General features: G+C 44.0%; 3 protein-coding genes and 1 long non-coding RNA gene across 4 annotated transcripts in view; 1 reads left to right on the forward strand and 3 right to left on the reverse strand.

Annotated features, from left to right (window-relative positions):
- Positions 1-499: 499 nt before the first annotated feature.
- On the reverse strand, positions 500-4963 carry RAB13 (RAB13, member RAS oncogene family). Its single transcript, XM_067727909.1, has 8 exons — positions 4799-4963; positions 3055-3115; positions 2143-2203; positions 1826-1903; positions 1631-1720; positions 1445-1510; positions 1287-1340; positions 500-1065 (listed from the first exon to the last, which is right to left on the reverse strand). Exons 1-8 carry the CDS (start codon positions 4920-4922, stop codon positions 988-990), a joined length of 612 nt encoding a protein of 203 aa, XP_067584010.1. The 5' UTR covers positions 4923-4963; the 3' UTR covers positions 500-987.
- Positions 4964-5239: 276 nt separating this feature from the next.
- On the reverse strand, positions 5240-7918 carry LOC137219417 (uncharacterized). The gene is made up of 2 exons (XR_010941118.1): positions 7853-7918; positions 5240-5892 (listed from the first exon to the last, which is right to left on the reverse strand). It is a non-coding gene; the product is annotated as an uncharacterized lncRNA (long non-coding RNA).
- Positions 7919-7996: 78 nt separating this feature from the next.
- On the forward strand, positions 7997-9646 carry RPS27 (ribosomal protein S27). The gene is made up of 4 exons (XM_067727908.1): positions 7997-8114; positions 8405-8513; positions 9080-9190; positions 9563-9646. The coding sequence occupies exons 1-4, from the start codon at positions 8109-8111 to the stop codon at positions 9589-9591; spliced, it is 255 nt and encodes an 84-aa protein (XP_067584009.1). The 5' UTR covers positions 7997-8108; the 3' UTR covers positions 9592-9646.
- Positions 9647-9923: 277 nt separating this feature from the next.
- NUP210L (nucleoporin 210 like) overlaps positions 9924-20015 on the reverse strand; it is an 85179-nt gene continuing 75087 nt past the window's right edge. The window contains exons 34-40 of the mRNA XM_067727910.1: positions 19418-19544; positions 16426-16575; positions 14486-14736; positions 13745-13949; positions 10848-10949; positions 10271-10345; positions 9924-10173 (exon numbers count right to left, since the gene is read on the reverse strand). Coding sequence (XP_067584011.1) covers positions 10073-10173; positions 10271-10345; positions 10848-10949; positions 13745-13949; positions 14486-14736; positions 16426-16575; positions 19418-19544 — 1011 coding nt within the window. The 3' untranslated portion in view covers positions 9924-10072. The remainder of the gene's footprint in view (positions 10174-10270; positions 10346-10847; positions 10950-13744; positions 13950-14485; positions 14737-16425; positions 16576-19417; positions 19545-20015) is intronic.

Genomic DNA, 20015 nt, shown 5'->3' on the forward strand with positions numbered 1-20015 from the left:
GTCCTTGGCACATAGTAGATGCTCAATAAATATTTATGACTAAATGAACCTCTTCTGTGTCTCATTTTCCTCACCTATAAAAGCAGATAATAATGCTTACTAGTTACTTAAAGGGATTCCTGGCAGAATCAAAGATGCTAGCAGAAATCACTGGATAAAAAATACTGGTTCTGCTATTTCCCTGAGGCTAGGGCTGTCACTCCTCTGGGGAGGCCCAAGAAAGAGTCCTGCTCTTTTAGAATCTCCTGGACAAGACTCTGCACACAAGGATCCTCTAAATCCCATGCTGGAAAGAGGATGTCCAGACCTTCAGTTTCAAAGAAACTCTGCTCCTTATTTCCCTCATCAATTAAACAGCTGGGGAAGGGAGAGCTGTAGGATTAGGCATCCCAGGAACTCAGCCAGATTCAAGCAGACCAACAACCTCAGAGAGACAAGAATTAGGTTTATGAGTAGAGAGCAATTCCGACAATGATGAAAGTTACCCAAACCAGGGACATTTGTGCAAATGGTGGCCTTTAATACTGAGAAAGACCATGCAGAGTGACAGGATAGGACCAAACCTTCAGACGGTGGTGCTGAGCCAGCCTCTCATAGGACCCTAAAGCCTGCTCCAGTAACAGAATAAATCAATTATTTATTTACATTTATATTTGCCCTGGAAACCCAGAGAAGGTCTGAGGCTTAGGGCCATCGATCCTTCCTTTCCTCCTCCCTCTCTTCCTACCTCCTTTTCACCTTCTTTCACTTTCTTAATTCTTTCCCTTCTTCTTGCCTCTCCTTCCCTCTCTAGTCTACCTCCTTCTTTTCCTCTTTCCTACTCGCTCCTTCCTTTTTTTCTTCTCCATATTCTCCCCATTCTTCCACCATCTACCCATCTCTATCCCTCCAAGCCCCACGTGCTACTTCTCCCCTGCCCGGCCCCTTAGCCCTGCCTCCCTCAGGTTCAGCCTCCAGGCTTAGGGCGGATAGGCAGAAGGGGAGTCCTCAGCCCAGGGAGCACTTGTTGGTGTTCTTCTTGTCACAAGTTTTCAGGTCAGTGCTGGGGGGCTTGTTGCTGTTTCCCTAGAGGGAGAAGGGTACAGGGGTCAGGGTGAGAATGGCTAGCTGGGGTCTGGGGTCACCCTTGTGGGCAGTCTTAGCACTGCTCTCCTCGTCAGTTTTTACTCCCAACGCGCGCGTGCACAACACGCACACGCGCGCGCGCGCGCGCGCACACACGCACACACACACACACACTCACACTCACATGCACAGTTGTACTTAGCCCAGCAGAACCAACTCACTGATCTCCGGCTTCCTGACTTGAGTAAGATGTCCCGGGCCAGGGAACTGAAAGCCTAATGGGGAAAGTAGAGATTGATCAGAACAGGTTGGAGGGGAGGCTAAGTCTATCTTCCAATACCTCGTCTCTTTGAGGGATGAAGGATGCGGTGTGTCTCACCTCATCTACATTCATGCTGGATTTAGCACTTGTCTCGAAAAATCGGATTCCATGCTCCCGAGCCAACTGCACGGAGTGAAGCGGTAAAAAGAGAGTTGGATGAAGGGCAGCAGCCGAGTCCCTGCAATCTGGCCTCATATTGGCCCTCCTGGCCCAGTTCTAGAACATTGCCCAGCCTGCTCTTACCTTATCGGCCTGCTCCTTCTGGACCTTCCTCTTGGCCTCCATATCACACTTGTTCCCCAGTAAGAGGCGCTCTACCCCAGCCGAGGCATTCTGGGACAAGAGGTAAGAGTAAAAGTTGGGTCCTGCTCATTTTCACAGTCTCCTTCATCCTCCAGGTTCTACCCAATTCCCCTGTCTCTCTGGGAGGGTCCTCACCTCTTTGATGCTCTTCATCCAGTTCTGAATATTCTCGAAGGATTTCTCATCTGTGATGTCATATACTAGGATAATGCCCTGGGGAATGGCAGAGTTCACAATGGAGCCTTGTACCATATTCCCCTGTTTAGGCTTCCCACCGCCCTCTAAGTGACCCTGCAAATTCTATCCACAAGTCTAATCACTAGGCCACATGGGGCCTTCTGCAACCCATACTGTGCCCCTCCCCATTTTTCTCTACCCCAACTCCTGTCCCTCTATATTCATACATTCTAGTGCCTCATGCCTCATCCCTTGTCCAGAACCACACTTCATACCATGGCTCCACGGTAATAGGCAGTAGTTATTGTCTTGAATCGCTCTTGGCCAGCTGTGTCCCTGAAGAGGTGGAATATTTCATGGGGTGGGATACAGGGAAGAGGTCTCCAAAGAGAGACTCCCACCCCCACCCCCTAAGAATTTAGCTTTTGCAACTGAAAGGAACAGAATCAGGAAACAGTAAAGGAAGAAAGGGATAAAAGACAGTTGAGCTGATACTGAGTGATGGTAAAGGCCTAAGAAACAGGTCTTTCTGTTTTATTCATTGTTTACTCTGTGCCAAGCACTGTGTATATATCATTTTATTTGTGTCATTTTATGTAATCTTCACTCTATCCTTGTGAGACATGTTTTATTGTCTCTATTTTACAAATGAGGAAACAGATTTAGAGAGGCCAAATAACTGATGAAGGTCATTCTGTACCAGAACCAGGATTGAACCACATTCTCCTCTTATCTGTTGTATCATAATGCCTCCATTAAGCCTTTTACCACTTGACACCCTTAGGGTCTCCAGCTTCCTCAGGGCAGACAGGTCAAACCTCTACACTTGGCTTTATGGCCTCTCCACTAGACTGAGAGTCAAGTCTTAATTCTGCTATTTGCTATTTAACTGTTTAGAGCCTGTTTCCACATTATAGTTCAACAGACAATTGATCTAGCTAGACAGTTGCCAAGTTCAGAGGATGCTCCAGGTCCAGGAGAGGCAAGAGAATTACAAAAAAGCTGAAAATAGTTGAGTAAGCAGGAAGAGAGATGAAAGGACATCTGAATGAGGTGACAGAAATGGATTAGAAAATGTACTGGAAGGAGCATTGGGAAAGGGAGAGAAATGAAGCTAAAAAGAAGAGAAACACCTATAGGAGGTAAATGAGGTAGTCTGGCTTAGGAGTCCTGAGGGATTCACTCACCAGACTTGCAGTTTGATCTTTTTCCCCTCTATATCCACAGTGCGGATCTTGAAATCAATTCCTAGAGGTGGAGAGTGTACACTGAAATTGAGACATGCATATACATGCATGTAAAAGTGTGTGGTGAGAGGGACAGGAATGGAGCAGTGGCAGTGCCAGAAATTCTGCAGGGCAGGCACTTGGGAAGTAATCTTGTAGGAAGTGTAAAACTAGGGGGATTTTCTCAAAGCTGTATTTGTATAGCAAGCATATTGTTTTTACTTAGATTTTACAGGCTTTGTAGGGGAGAAGGTGATGAAAATTCTGCAAGGAGGCTTAAGGCCTCTAAGGCATTTGTATTGGGTCCGCTTAGCCATGCCAGCTGACAACTCTCTCAATTCAATCTGTCTCCCCCAAAATATTACTTTCAGATTCCTTTTTCTTTCTGTTTTCTTAGAACCCTCTACTCCCAGTTCTCCCACCTACCCTCCTGGCCCTACAGGGTAAAGAGCAAGGAAAAAGGTAACTGATGACAGTCTATGTGAATTAACTAGTAGGCCAGGCTTGGAAACAAGAAAATTTGAGGCTAAACAAGATTCCCCCACGACTGAATTAGGAGAGAGGAGCATTTTTCTCTCCTCTTTCTAACCAGAATGTCTTGATACTCTCCTTGTCTTATTTCCCAGGCCAGAGGAGATTAAGAATGATGAGAGGGGGGCTTCCCTGGTGGCACAGTGATTAAGAATCCACCTGCCAATGCAGGGGACATGGGTTTGAGCCCTGGCCCGGGAAGATCCCACATGCCGCAGAGCAACAAAGCCCGTGCACCGCAACTACTGAGCCTGTGCTCTAGAGCCCGTGTGCCACAACTACTGAGCCCGAGTGCCACAGCTACTGAAGTCCGCGCACCTAGAGCCCATGCTCTGCAACAGGAGAAGCCACCGCAGTGAGAAGCCTGTGCACCTCAAGGAAGAGTAGCCCTGCTCGCCGCAACTAGAGAAAGGCCGTGCGCAGCAACAAAGACCCAACACAGCCGAAAATAAATAAATAAAATAAATAAATTTTTTAAAAAAATGATGAGGGGGAGGAGGGGAGACAACGTTCTTAGTGGAAACTTGTGCACCTCCCTCAAGCCTGAGGAGGCTGAGTCACCAGGCTGACTCAGAGACCCCAAAAGTCCCCTCACTCTGTCTTCCTCACCAGGCTGACTGCATATTCCTGATCACAGTCCTTGGGCCACTCTCCAGCATACCCAGCCACTCTGTTCCATCTTCCCCAACCCCTATTAAGTTGAGGGGCAGGGAGACTGCAAAGTAGATGGTAAGGTGGGAATGTAATGGGAGAGTATGCAAACTCAGTGGGACAGAAAGAGGCTGGCAGAATTGGGAGACAGATGTTCAGGGAGAGGGGATACAGGAAATGTGGAGAGTGGATCAAGAGTTCTAGGTGGATGGGGGTGGGGGAAGAGGAGCTGAGAGGGAAATAAAGAAGGGTTCATGTGGTTTTGGGGAGACAAGGGAAACAGGTGGTACCAAGAAAATAAGGGGCTGGCACAACTGAGGAGTAACCTGGAGGTCTCAGAGAGGTTAGAGGTTTGGGTACTATCCGGAGACATGTAAGGGGGATGGGTCTGAGACGGGGTTCAGGGACTGGAGTTCAGAAGCCTGACTCTAAGGGGACTTAAAAGTGGGCCACAAGTAATCCAAGAGCCTGAGGATGAGGGCATGGGGGAGTCGGGGATCTAGGGTATGGCCAGTGGGCTCACCGATGGTGGAGATGTAAGTGTTGTTGAAGTTGTCCTCTGCAAAGCGAATGATCAGACAAGTCTTGCCCACCCCTGAGTCCCCGATCAGCAGCAACTTGAAGAGGTGGTCGTAGGCTTTGGCCATGGCGGACACTGGGGGTGCCGGGAGAGGTGTGGGGAAGCGCTGTGCACGGGTAGGCGGGATTGGAGGGTTGGCAAACAGAGCAGCCCCGGAGCCCAGGCCAGGAAGTTTTCCTCCCTCTCCGCCCAGGCTCCGGGAAAAAGGAGAGGCGGCACTCCTCTGGGCCCCACCCCCTGCCCGCCCACCCCTTTCTGCTGGCCAAGGAGGCCAGCCCAGACTTCGGCTCTCTGGGCTTTCCCTTCCCAGCCAACACTGGCCTGTCTCCCTAGCCATTTCCCATAGCTTTTTGCTTACTATCGTCCCCCTTTTAAAAAAAAAAAAAAATTATTTATTTATTTACTTATTTTATTTTTGGCTGTGTTGGGTCTTTGTTGCTGCGCGCGGGCTTTCTCTGGTTGCAGCGAGCGGGGGCTACTCTTCGTTGCAGTGCGCGGGCTTCTCATTGCGGTGGCTTCTCTTGTTACAGGCTCTAGGCGCGTGGGCTTCCGTAGTTGTGGCACGCGGGCTCAGGAGTTGTGGCACACGGGCTTAGTTGCTCTGCGGCATGTGGGATCTCCTGGACCAGGGTTCGAACCCGTGTCCCCTTCACTGGCAGATGGATTCTTAACCACTGCGCCACCAGGGAAGCCCCCGTCCCCCCTCTTTTGACTTCACTCTTCCAGTCTGAAGCCAGAGACGCTGGGGTGATGTGAAGTAGAAGTTTAATCAAAATGACCAGGGGAAGAGGAATTTTAGAGGAATTAAGGGAAAGGGAAGTTTGGGGGAATAAGGGTGAAGGCCAGGACAGCACTGGGAGTTGCCAAAAATTGGGGACTGATTTTTGGAGGGGCGACTCAGGGAAAACAGAATCCTTCTGGGGCAGTTCTAGAATTCTGGTGTTAGTGTCCCAAGCCCTTAGTTTTAGAATCCCAATTCCTTTTGAAAAAAGCGGGATGCCTGGAGTTGGTGGCTATTCGTTGAGTCAGTCTGCCCCCTGGTGGAACAGAGTGAAAATTAAAAGTAATTACACTATAGAAATCATCACATAGACACACACACACACACACACACAGAGACACACACACAGACACACACACACACACACACACGCAGACTTCACCTAGATACATTCTGGAGCTTCATTTTGAACAGTCTTTCTTCTGGGACCCTGTGTGTGAATTCTCTGACATGCCAGCTCAGGAAGACAGAGATTGGGACTACAAATGTCTGGTCTCGTTCTTTTCATGAGATCTGGATCTTTTAACACAGCCCTGAGACAGTACTCCTGACACCCCACTGAACAGACTGTGAATGTGTAGCCTTGGCAACCAGGAAGCTGAAATATGGAGAACACAGCTATAAAGAAACAAATTTATCTTTGCCTTTGGAAAAAATTACTCAAAATATCTGCTTTTCTAATAGCAGATCAGTAGAATAGTTTCTGTATAAGGATAGCGTACTGGTTGTGAGAAGGCATCTCTTGTCACTTTACTTATCCTCCGTTACCTTGTGTGCCAATGTTCGTCCTTTCTCAAACACAACTATTCAATCCCCTTTTGTCCTTTATCTCACCAGCCATTATGTCTTCAAGCTGTATTACAAACCTTGAGTGTCCTCTATTTCTCGCTGGCCAAACCATCTCTCTCCAGCCCTTTAAATTACTCTTCAATGTTCATGGATTGTTCTGATAAAAATCCATCAATTCTTTTTCATTTCATTTTATTTTGTCTGGATCTGGACTCTTCATACCCAGCAATATATTTTCTTTTTCACCTCTCTAAATTGTACTTATGCTGCTGTATACGTGCTTTCACTGGAGCCTCATCTCCATAGTACTCTCCCCCTAGCTCTCTGAGCTTCTGCAACAATGTCTTCCCCCCCCCCCTCAATTTTGGCAGGTTCATTCGGTCTCTGGTTTTATATTCACAAGCTCTTCCCTCAGCCTAGAATTCTATTCCCCCAAACTGCTGCTTGGTTGATTCCTTGTCTTTCAGATTTCAGCTTAAATGTCACTTCCTCAGAGGTTTTTCTCACCCGTCAGTAGTGTGCTGGAACCAATCCTTAGTGGCTCATGAGAACAGATTGTGCTTATCTCTTTCCAAATCCGTGTTTAATGATATCACATTGATAGTCTGAAATTGGCCACGGTGGGAGTATTTACGCCATTGAAATTAGCAAAGACAACAAATCAGGGCTCTCCTCCCATATAGTCAGGTGTTAAACGTTTACCAGTACAGTCTTGACTAGAACTCACATCCCTTGCCCTATTCCTTTCCTTTGGAATTAAACAGGTCCCCAGATGCCATTTGGGTCATCTTCGCCCCTCCTTTATGACAAATGGACATTCTAACCCTTTGATCATTACTGTAGAAGACCATGATTTGTTCTTCATTTTTTTCTTCTCATTCCCTGTCAAGAGTGTCGATGCTGCCAAGATTAGAAATCTTGGAAAGGCGGTGCTGGTGAAAGTGTGGGGGAAAGGATGTGGGAATGTAAACTGGCACAACCTTTTTGGAAGGCAGTTTAGTAGCATACTTTGGACAATTTGTTTAATGTCTCTGGACATCACTTTCCTCATCTGTAAAATGTGGATAATAATAGTATCAACCTGATGGAGTTGTTGTGACGATTAATTAACATGTGAAAAGCAGTCAGAACAATGCACAAATAAGTACTACATAAGTGAGTGATGTAATTAGTATTAGAGGGAAAGATGGAAAGGAGAGAATAAAATTTAACAATGGTTAGCCCTAGGAATAGGCTGGAGGTGCGGAAAATATGAGGACTTCCTTTTTTTATGTTTACATTTCTGAATTGTTAAAAATGGGCAAACTAAACCAATTTAAAAATAGTAAAGAAATTTAATAAGTCCCAGACATGGCTCAGTCTCGCTGTTTTCCTAAGCAGTTCCCATTGTTAAAGTGCAGCGCGAAATTTAAAAATTGTCCATTTACCCCTCAATAGAGATCAAACGCTGACCTTAAAAGAACACGCTCTCTCTCTCAACATGGCGACTCATCTATGTTCTGTCATTTAGAGACCTTCCAAAGATGGCAGTCCCCTCCTCGCCCCGCCGCCCACACACCGTGAGAGGACCTTCCCAACATGGCGGCAGAAGGCCCAGGCGTCACTTCCTGCGGGACGGCGGATTTAAGGAGCAGAATTTCCGCTTTCGGTCTTTTCCGACGGTGACGACCTCCCCGTGAGAATATGCCTGTGAGTTCCTTGGTGCAGGTTTCCGTGGAGATCTCGCTCTTCTGTCCGCACTCTCCCCTCACGCTGACTTCGGATCGCAGAGGGCTCTCACTTGCTCTCCGCACTTTGCAGAGGCCCGTGGGGCCTCCTGCATAGACAGGAGCGGAAAGGCGATAAGATGGCGGCCCAGCTGCGCAGACAGCAGGGGCGGCGAGGGGCGAGCTCTCCCCGGTGTGTGGCAGTGGGGGCTGTTTTCGATCATCCCGTGTGCGCCGATGGTTTCTAAATCTCTGCATTTCTGCCTCTTTTAGCTCGCAAAGGATCTCCTTCATCCCTCTCCAGAAGAGGAGAAGAGGAAACACAAGAAGAAGCGCCTGGTGCAGAGCCCCAATTCCTATTTCATGGATGTGAAATGCCCAGGTGAGGAGATAACTTGCAGTAGTGGGGAAAGCACTGGACCCCAAGGAAAAAGGTATCCTTGAAACGGTTCTGATTTCTTAAAATTTGACTGTTTGAGATGGGTAAAATTTTGCATTTCAGGAACAGTGATCCATAGTGATCTCCCTTCAAAACTTTATGTGCAGACCGTAACATTTCTTTGTGTTGAGAAACACTGGAATGTTACGTTGGGCTTCTGCTGTGGTCATTTATATACTTGCACCTGGAGACAAGGGAGTGGATACGTTGACCAGTTACTGAGCCTCTTCCCTCACCAAATAGAGGATTGTCTATATGTTAACTCTCGGATAGTTTTTTTGGATGATGGTGGTAACGCATTAACAAAAAAATCATAGGTGGGGGCAGATAGTCCAGGTTGCTTTTAAGTTGGCTTTAATGTATACCTGGAGCCAAGTAATCGATTTAGAATAGGAAAGTAGATTTCAAGAATTTACATAACATGTTTGTTTTATAGTTAATACGTGACAGCATATGTTTACATGAATAAAGGTTTGGGGAAAATGGGGTAACTCGCTGTTTTTTCACAGGATGCTATAAAATCACCACCGTCTTTAGCCATGCACAAACAGTAGTTTTGTGTGTTGGCTGCTCTACCGTCCTCTGCCAGCCTACAGGAGGAAAAGCAAGGCTTACAGAAGGTAAATGGTTTAATTAATGTTGTGATTCTGGGGTTTGAATCTTGAGAGAGGTCATGTATAATGTAAATTATCAGGCTGTCTTGCAAAGAGGGTTGGGTTTGATAGTCGTTTTTTTTTTTCTCTCTCTCCAAAAGCATAATTAGAAAGCACTGATTTCAGTGCTCCTGTCTAAGGCTGGGGTGGATGGGTGATAAAAGGGGCTTCATATGAACTGAAGCTGATGTTGTCTTTAAGTGAGTAGGGAGGAGCTAAAAGAGTTGAGGAAACTACAGATGTAGGTTTCCTGTGGGTATCAGGCATCATTTTGTTTTGTGGGGGTGGGACAGGGTAAGTAGGCTGCTGTCAGTTAACCTTCGGAACTTATTCTTGCAGGGTGCTCTTTCAGACGGAAGCAGCACTAAAAGCCCCTGGAATCAAGATGAATGGGAAACCATCCGAATAAACACATTTTGGATACGTCCTGTTTATTGTCTTGTTTTACTGCTAGGAAGTTCCTACCTCACGTATTCAGGGCCAATCAGAAGAGTGGACTGTAGAGTCATTTGGGGCAAGTAAGTGGCAAATACTTAAAAAGTCCATTTGGGACATTCCTATCCGTAGGCTCATTGAATAAATCTGCAGAGCTTGGTTAAAAACTGGAATGGTATATAAATGGGGTATTTGCTTTCACTTTTATGTTTTCTTAGAATTAAGAACTGACAGTTGAGCTTTAAAACGCGATCCAGCACACCACTTTAACACAAAACAGCTTAGGATCCTTTATTTACAGTTCTCAGAAGGCTTGTTTGGAGGCTTATGAGTGTAGAGGTTGGTGCTAGGCTCCTGGTCTAGGGCTAGAAATTTCCAGCCCCCTGCAGTTAAGGGGACTTGTCCAAGCAGAGGTTAGTGCCTTGTACTCCAGAGCCAATGTTGTAGCCGACGCTGCACTGGTGGGGGTTTTGGACTCGTGAAGGGAGGGGGAGAACGTGTGGATGTGTAAGAACCTAGAAGTAAAGGAGGAAGGGAGATAGATGAAGGGTGAATAAAAGTGAATGAGGATGATACCTGAGCTTTTCAGTGATAAAGATGGTGATTCTTTACCTGGTTGTGGTGCACCTAGAGTTGGTATATAAACAACTGGAACTGTCTGTATCTTGTTTAGGAAGGCATTGTATGCTGGAAAAAGAATAAGGGAGATGTCACCAAAGAGAACTGTTTTCACTGGAGGAAGGCCTTAAGGGGACAAGTATTGCTATAAAAAAAGGCTTCAAATTAAATAATTACACTTACAGGAAATTTTTATTCAATGAATTTTAGAGGTATTCCAACTTCTGGTTGAGAGATGGGGAATGCACGTGTAGATGATAGTACGTGTTGTGTTGCTTGAATCATCTCTAGCTATGTGTTTGAGCAAAACTAGCTATAATCTAAGGTTTAGCAGTAATTTCCACTTCTGAGTGGTATTTATTGGCCACATGCAGTTCATTGCTTCCTAGTAAGTTGGGCGGGATCTTTGGTCCACTAGTGACTAGGGTTAGGGAGGCTAAATCAGTTTCAGTTGCATGTCCCAAATTAGATGTGATAAACAGCTAATTTTCATCCTCATTTAGTTTGTGAAATAAAATGAAGGCAGTTTCCAAGTCAAAAGGCCACGGTGCTGAATATAAGGACTTCTTACCTAGAAAGAGGAAAGCTGTTGGTGCCAACACCGCAAAGAGGGTAAAGAAAATCTGGTAAGAACCCATGAGCTTCTGGAGGACACGTGAATCTTCACATTGATCTACACATTGGCAGAATAAAAGAAGATTATAGTTATCCAGGACAGATGTTGCATTTAAAAACTTGTGTGGTCCTAAGAGTATCTAGCTGAAACAGTCAAAACCCAGCCCTCTAGGAAATTCTTTTGCTTCTTACCAGAGAAAAAGGGGTGAACTGAACTTAGCTCCTCTTACCTTTTTTTTGGTTTTTTACCTCTCTAACAGTGAATTACAATTCTTGAGTCTCATTTCTTTTCAGCTTACAAAAGAATATTTAAATTCTTTGCCACTTTAAAATGCCTGTTACCTTTCCTGTGCACTTTTAACTCCATGTGACTGCTTTCCTTCACCAAGTTTGTGATAGTCTATCACAATCAAAAGGTGATTCAAGTTCTCCTTTTAATCCCTCTAACCTGAATGAAATATTTCGTTGGATCACCAATAACCTCTTAAATGCAGGGGCTACTTGTCCATTTTTATTCAGGTACATTCTGATATGTTTATAAACTTGTCCTCAATAAAACGTCAGACTTCTGTGTTTGAAGCATGCTTGGCGCTTGCCTTTGGTTATTTCAAACTTTTCAGTGTCTAGAAATGAACTCTTCCCTGCCCCACAAAACTGCCTGAATTTAACTGGCCTTCCCAGGTAAACTGTCACCAGGGCCTTGGACCTAGTTCCTATTCTGCATCCCTTACATAGGTCCTCTAACTCTGGGCTCTTAACTGGTCTTACCTCTCACCAGACTCTGTTTCACAACTGTTGTAACAACTTCCCACTGTTTACAAACTGCTTCACTCTGAAGACTAATTTGAGGTTGCTTACTAGTAGAAACAAGACTATATTAATCCTTGATCAGGTCCCACTGTTGGGAGTCCCAGTAAAACTTAGGCACGTTAATTTATAGCACCCCTTTGTTCTGGCTGCATTTAACTAATTCCTGTCTTAGTTGGGCCCTGTCTTTTTAAAATATTTGTTATGTATTTGGCTGTGCCGGGTCTTAGTTGCGGCTCGCGGGATCTTTTTAGTTGTGGCATGTGAACTCTTAGTTGCAGCATGTGGCATCTAGTTCCCTGACCAGGGTTCGAACCGAGGCCCCCTGCATTGGAAGTGTGGAGTCTTAGCCACTGTACCACCAGGGAAGTCCCTGGGCCCTGTCTTAAATCTGATTTCTGCAAGTAGGGACCGTGCTTGGCACATAACAGTAGGCACACACTTGTATGAATGAGCTGAAGGTTGGATGTTTGTATCTAAAGACTCCCACCCACTCTGATCGTACTGTTACACTGCTTGTCCTTCTTATCTCTAAGAAGTGCAGGGGTTCTTAACTTTTTTTTTGCCATGGGCAACTTCAGCAGTCTGATAAAGTCAATGGATCCCAACTCAATGTTTTTAAATGCAAAAGATAAAATGTAGGAATAAAGGAAACCAATTAATATCAAGAGTTGATGAAAATAGGGAAAAAGCCTAATTTGTAATATACAGTTAGCAAAATGTTCAAAGGCCTAATTTGTGATACAGTAGTATGTGTGCTCTATTAATAAAAAACTTGTAGCTTTAGGTCTGATAACTACTGTAATTTTGATGTAATTTTGAAATGAAATGTTTTGAGATGTGACAGTTGGAACATGAGAACATCTATGGTTTCCCTTGGTGACAAAGTCACATATAATACCGCTGTGATTTGTTGCTTATACTCATAATCAATGGAAATGCTAACTTTCAGTTAGAGGTTAATTGAAAATAAAGATGCAATTTTTTTTCCCCATTCAAGGCATGGACACCTTGAGTTCTATCTGTGGACCTTTGTGGAGATCCATGAACTCTAGATTTAAAAACTGCTCTCAGGGCTTCCCTGGTGGCGCAGTTGTTGAGAGTCCGCCTGCCGATGCAGGGGACACGGGTTCGTGCCCTGGTCCGGGAAGATCCCACATGCCGTGGAGCGGCTGGGCCCGTGAGCCATGGCCGCTGAGCCTGCGCGTCCAGAGCCTGTGCTCCGCAACGGGAAAGGCCACAACAGTGAGAGGCCTGCGTACCGCAAAAAAAAAAAAAAAAAAAAATGCTTTCACAGAAAGGACAGATTGGAGTTGAACACTTTCTAGTTGGTGGGACCCTGAACACCAATTTTCTCAACTCTTTAAAGGGAAAAACATCTTTATAAAGTTTTAGAAAACTCTTTAGAATCATGAGAATTAAAATGCATATAAATATGCTTAGAATATTTATTGACCCGTACAGATTGGGTGCTTATAGAAGCAAAAACCTTTCTCCCATTAGATGTACTAAGGTTCAGCCTAATTCACTCCCAGTAATTAAGAGAAATACTGTTTCCCTTGAGGCATGGGCAAGTGGGAGTGACACATATAAGGAGGATGGTTCTCTGGCTTTCCTAATACCTCTTTCCGTAACGGTTCCCATCCCACCCAAACTTGACATCATTTCTAAACTGGGTAATGGTAGAATCAGGATTTGGGGAAGCTAAGTCTTGGTTCTAGGGTTACCACCATTTGCCCATTGATGCACAAAGGTTTGCTAAATACTTTTGAAGTAAGTGAAACATTTATCAAGAGGTTTAAAACACGGTAAGTAGTATACTTACGAAGCTGACAAACTGACGTAACATGTATTTAAGTATAACATCTAGCCAGTGATAAGAAAGCTACCTGAAGGTTATATTTTATAGAGTAGGCTTGGAGAATAAAGATCCATGTCCCAGCTAGTTTGAATAATGTTGGTCAAGTGGCTGAATGTTTCCCATTGACTAAATCATAATGCATTCTTTTTGCCTCTAGATTAAAAATAGGCACCCCCAATGCTCACCTGTACCACACTTGCCTTTCATAGCTCTCACTCGCACAGCCTCAATTTGACTGGTGAGCACACAGGAAATATTGATGAAAACAGGTGATGCCATCTGCTGGAGGGAAGTGAAGTTGACTACTTTTATGGGGTAGATAGCCAGACCACGTGTGAGGGAAGAGTGCCTTTGGCCAGAGACTGCTAGAACTGGGGAGCTGGGGAAGACCTTGGAGAAAAGGAGATGGAACATGCTTGAAAGAAAAGTCAGTTTTGTGTCAATACATGCCAAAAATCAACATATACAGTAAGACATCTGGATTTCTAGTTCTAGCTAGCTGTCTGACAAGTCACTTTTTCTCACTTAGATGTGTTGAAGGATAAGGGAAGATGATCTGTGAGAATAATATAGCCTTCAAAAAAAGTTTTAAGCTAGCATTCTAAAATTGTTTCAAGCCAGCATTGGTGTTTTTATATATATATATATATATATATATATATGTGTGTGTATATATATATATACACACATATATATACACAAAAAAGTATTTGTGTTATCTTCCAGACTGACAAGGCTCTTGACCTAGAGTTTGGACTCTGGGGGCCCCCCTGGCATTGTGAAGGGGACAGATTTTCTTCATTTTGTTTAAGAATTTCCTGTGGTGAATTTTATCAAGTCATTCAGTAACTGTTCCTTTACCCTGGACTGAGAATGAAAAATCTTTTTCAAAACCCTGACCTGTTTTGCTTCAGTCCTTAACATACCTCTAGTTTCTCAAGAACTCTGTCCACTCCCAGTACTCTTAGCTCCCCGATGTCTTTTTTGTGGCTAAGAACCAATTCTGATTGATTGATGTAAAAGGCTGGGATAAAAGGAATGAGGATTCTTTGCATTCCATTCTTGCTATGCTCACTGACAAGCGAGGCCCAACCATAGATTGAGGTGTCAGCCGTGCTGAGGGCCTGGAGTAGCTCCTCTGACTGGCGTCGAACCTTGATTAGGCAGACATAAACCCCTGAAGAAAAGAGGAAAAACTGAGCAGGAAGGTTCAGAGGCTCTATTTAGCCAACTGGATTAGGATAGGAAGGAAAAATATTTACATGCAAATTCAGAATGTGAACTCAAGTTTTGAGTATTCACTATTAGCATACTGTTGGCCACTATGGAGGAGTTTACCAAAGATGAAACAGTCCCAGGGAACCCACAGTTGAACTTAAGGATACCATTATTGGTAAATTGACATGTCAGGGAGTATTAAATAATACAGTATAAATGGAAATTAAGGTGATATAGGATGAAGTAGTCAGAGTTGGATCAGTAAAGGGTTTTGTGGAAGAAAGGCAAGCTTTGAACATGGTTTAATCACTTCTCTATCAAACCACCTCTTGATGGCCTTATTTCTGTCAATAGTATTGTTTTTCTAGTTACCCATGCTCAACCTCAGTTGTCTTTTGACATCTATTCCTTCATTCCTATATCCAGATCTTGCTAACTCGTCCTTTGAAATGTCTCACATCTGGCCCCTCTGTTCGTATTTCTCTGTTAGTCTGGTCTAGACACTCATCAATTCATGCTTGGATTATTGCAATGTAAATTGCATTTACTAGTCTCCTTGCCTCTCATTCTTTCTTATCCATTCTGGGTACTGCCACTGTATACTTTTTTTGTTTGTTTTGCAGTACGCGGGCCTCTCACGGTTGTGGCCTCTCCCGTTGCAGAGCACAGGCTCCGGACGCGCAGGCTCAGCGGCCATGGCTCACGGGCTTAGTTGCTCCGCGGCATGTGGGATCTTCCCGGACCGGGGCACAAACCCGTGTCCCCTGCATCGGCAGGCAGACTCTCAACCACTGCGCCACCAGGGAAGCCCTTAGCCCTGCCATTGTATACTTTAAACTTATTTTTGAAAACTTTTCCAGGGCTGTATGTTGCCTGGAATGTCCTGTTCTCTTCACGTCTACCTCAGTCCTAGTCATCCTTCTAAAGGTTATTTCCTCTGTAAAACCTCACACTGACTGCCAGGTTTGATGTAGATACTCCTTTCTTTCTGGCGTCCTAGCATCCCATGTATATCTTTATTCTATAACTAATCGCCCTGTGCAATTCTAGTAAGAGTTAAAAGCCTTGTCTTACTCCGCTGTACCTCCAGGGCCTGTCCTCGTACCAGGCATTCTGTTTGGTGCTCAACGGTTTGCTGAATGAACCTTCCATCAGTGGTTTCTCATTACTCATACCATTCAAACTGCCTGACCTTGGAGTAGAAACTCTTCCATGATACAGCATTACCTATTTACATTTGACATGAATTGTCTCATTTTAGATCAGTCGACTGATTTATTTAAAGTCCTCCCAGTGTCATGCCTGTTTCTGCTTTCCACTTGTTAATGCTGTTCTGCTTAGAATATCCTTCAGTTCAGCAACATTCAAACACTGTGCTACTAGTTGGGGATAAAAGATGAATGAGACATAATCCAAGCCCTCACAAAGATAACAGGCTAACAAAGGAGAAAGTATTAAGTTATAATAGAAAAGCATAGTATATTATAGACATGTGTTAAAAGTTTGTTGAATAAAAATGCTGACTGAGAAAGATTCCACAGTTATATAGCAGATGAAACTGGAAAGTAGAAATGCAATCCAATAAGAAAGTGACATTTGCACAAATGTGAAAACAAGGGGGAAACCAGATTCAACTGGTGGAACCCACCTTTCTCCATGCTGAAATCTGAATGGACATGAAAGACTTTACTTGCTGGAATGTCTAGTAAAGTATTACTGAACTGTACGTGGCACAGCATGAGGGTCTCTGGAAGAAGTGTTGTTGTAATGGCCAAGGCCTGACTTGGGGTGCAGGATCCTAATGAGCAGAAAAGAGATAAATAGCTCTCACTAAGGGGAATTTGTAAAAGGGGAGGCTATTATATAGAGGCAGTTTGGTACTAAAAAAATAAAACAAAGGGTCAGTTCTCCTTGACTTGCTACAGCTGTCTACTTGCCAGCTCTGTTGGGTCCTACCACAATCAAGGTGAAAGAGGATTGTAAGACCCTTGCTTCTGCTAGTTTGTGACTATAATGGGGCTTCTATTATCAATATCATAGCTGCTTTCCTCTTTCAAAGGTTTTTGGAATTCATCAGTGGGAATAAGATTACACAGAAATTGGACAGTTGTTGGAAATAAAGTGCTACACTTGGGAGGTAGCTTTTAAGTCTAGGAAGGTTTGTTTTCCAAAACATACTGTTTTGCAGCATGATTCAAGTCAAAGATCTCTAGAAGTTCATTACAAGTGGTGTCTTAAACAGGAGCCACGTAGCCAGCAAGAAACAGACTGGCACCAAGGTTGGGTCAGCTGCAATGGATGCATTTTAAATTAAATAGGAACTATGTCTTGTTAACAGGATTTTCCCCTGCACAGTTTCTTAACGGTCTTAGTTTGCTACAGCTCTTTCTCAGTTGCCAGCAGTCTAGGGACCATTCTCATCTTTTGGAGACTATCAGCAATATCAAAAGAACTGTTACATGAGGTTTCATAATAGTTGGGGTTTTAGAAAGATTCTGCCGGGGTGGGGGTGGGGGAGAATTACAGTCTCCTTGTAAAATTTAATAAGGTAGACAACAATGAGTGAATATGTTATGAAGAAACATTTAATACTTGGTAAAAGAACCTGGAGAATTTTAAAGATCAAGTTTTCTTATTTATATATACATAGTTAGATTGTATTTTTAAGATTAAATACCTACTGTGAAAAGAAAATATATTAAGTGCTTAAAATTGAAGGATAAACAGGGCAATTAGAGTTTAAATTATCTTGTTTTATAAACAGTTATATTCTGTTATATTCTGGACTTCTCTGGTTGGTTTGTGTTTTCTCGCCCCCTACCCTCTCCCCACCCTTACCTTCCCCCTGCCCCCAAATCTGGAATTTGTTCTTTTTTTTTTTTTTTTTTTTAATGTTATTGTGGGTTTGCTTTTTTTTTTATTTTTTTTTTCCTTTTTTGTGGTACGTGGGCCTCTCACTGTTGTGGCCTCTCCCGTTGCGGAGCACAGGCTCCGGACGTGCAGGCTCAGCGGCCATGGCTCACGGGCCCAGCCGCTCTGCGGCATGTGGGATCTTCCCGGACCGGGGCACGAACCCGTGTCCCCTGCATCGGCAGGCGGACTCTCAACCACTGCGCCACCAGGGAAGCCCTGGAATTTGTTCTTTAAAAAAAGAGGAATGAAAGGATGTACATGGACTTTGGAGTGGAGCATATCCACCACTCCTGCCACTAACTGGTTGTTACCTTGTACAAATTACTTGCTCTTAGACTTAGTGTTCTCATCTTTTTTTTTTTCCTGACCAGGGATTGAACCCAGGCCCTTGATGGTGAGAGCGTGGAATCCTAACCACTGGACTGCCAGGCAATTCCCAGTATTCTCATCTTTAAAATGATGATAATCACTACATGATGAGATTGTTAAATGAGATAAAAGATATAAAAATTCCTAACATAGCATTTGGAATCTATTAGAAGCTTCTTGTATTTTAGTTATCTTTCCTCCCCCTTTTTTTTGACAGTAAGTCATGGCCCAATACAGAATGAAAAAAGAAAAGCACAAGGCAAATTTGCTGAGCGAATAACATTTCAGATATCATCTAGTCCAACAATTCTCAAGTCTTGGGAAGCTTTAAAAGAATTGTATCTTGGACTTCCCTGGTGGTGCAGTGGTTAAGAATCCACCTGCCAGTGCAGGGGACACGGGTTCGAGCCCTGGTCCGGGAAGATCCCACATGCCATGGAGCAACTAAGCCTTTGCGCCACAACTACTGAAGCCTATGTGCTCCAGGGCCCGCATGCTGCAGCTACTGAAGCCCGTGCGCCTAGAGCCTGTGCTCTGCAACAAGAGAAGCCACTGCAACGAGAAGCCCGTGCACTGCAATGAAGAGTAGCCCCCGCTCACCACCACTAGAGAAAGCCCGTGCGCAGCAACAAGGACCCAATGCAACCAAAAAAAAAAAAAAATTGTATCCTAGGCTCTATCCCAAATTTATTAAATCTGGATGGAGCCTAAGAATCTATTTTTTTAAAATTTCTTTGGATAACCTTAAAAATCAGCCATGTTTAGAAATCCTTGGTCTAGGCTACCTCCTGATCTCAGGGTTATAACTAAAAAGACAACAGTGACTAGGTTGAGCCTATTTCAAAACCTTAATCCAGTCATAATTTCTGAGGTCTCATAGCACTCAATGATTTTTTTTTTTTTTTTTTAGTCATTTGGCTGCGTCGGGTCTTGGTTGCGGCATGTGGGAGCTTTCCTTGCAGCTCGCGGGCTCTTCCTTACAGCACACAGGCTTCTCCCTAGTTACGGCGTGCGGGTTTTTCTCTAGCTGTGGCGCGCGGGCCTCAGAGCATGCAGGCTCCAGAGCGCGTGGGCTCTGTAGTTTGCAGCATGCAGGCTCTCTTGTTGAGGCACAAGGGCTCAGTAGTTGTGGCTCACGGGCTTAGTTGTTCCCCAGCCAGGGATCGAACCCGCGTCCCCTGCATTGGAAGGCAGATTCTTTACCACTGGACCACCGTGGAAGTCCCTCAGTGATTTCTTTGTAAAAGTAGAATCAATTTTGAAATGAAAGAAAACTTGTATTGCTAATTCAAAGGGGCAAATGAGGGAGAATGGGAAAGGTGGGAATAATGACCCAGAACTATAAAGAGATTGCTGACCTTTAAGATTGACACCATTTCTGCCAGTGGTGATGAAGAGCTTGAACACAGTTGAATTGAGGGTATTGGTGAGATAAGTCTTAAGGTCATAACTGAGTGTTAATCTTGATGATGCATGGATCACCACCTGTCAGCAAACCAAAGGAAAATTGGTACCTAAGTTCTTAGAGAATCTGGTTCCCTTCTTCTCCATCCCTCATAACTTATTTAGCTGAAAGCAGTTTCACACAAGAGCAAATTGCCCTTCTAGTGATCACATATTTGAGAACCACAAAATTTGTTTACTTTTGAGAAGAAAATAACATTTTTTTCTAAAAGGAGGTCTTTGTGCATTATTCCTTCTGACATATATTCCCTTTGTATGATTCCCTATTAGATGTCTTTGAAGACAGTTGCAATTTCCTTTAGAAAGTTTTCTTTTTCTCTCTTTAGTTGCATATAATCTCAACTTTTCTGAAACCTCAAAGTATTGTTTCTCTCAAAATACTTGTAATGTTCTGCCTTATATTGTAAGTATTTTTATACTTGTTAAAATCCCTCCCATTAGATTCCACGTTTCAACTTAGAACCCTAACATATCTTTGTACATCCTGTATTG

Source organism: Pseudorca crassidens, chromosome 2 (genome assembly GCF_039906515.1).
Source record: "Pseudorca crassidens isolate mPseCra1 chromosome 2, mPseCra1.hap1, whole genome shotgun sequence".
Classification (NCBI taxonomy): domain Eukaryota; kingdom Metazoa; phylum Chordata; class Mammalia; order Artiodactyla; family Delphinidae; genus Pseudorca; species Pseudorca crassidens.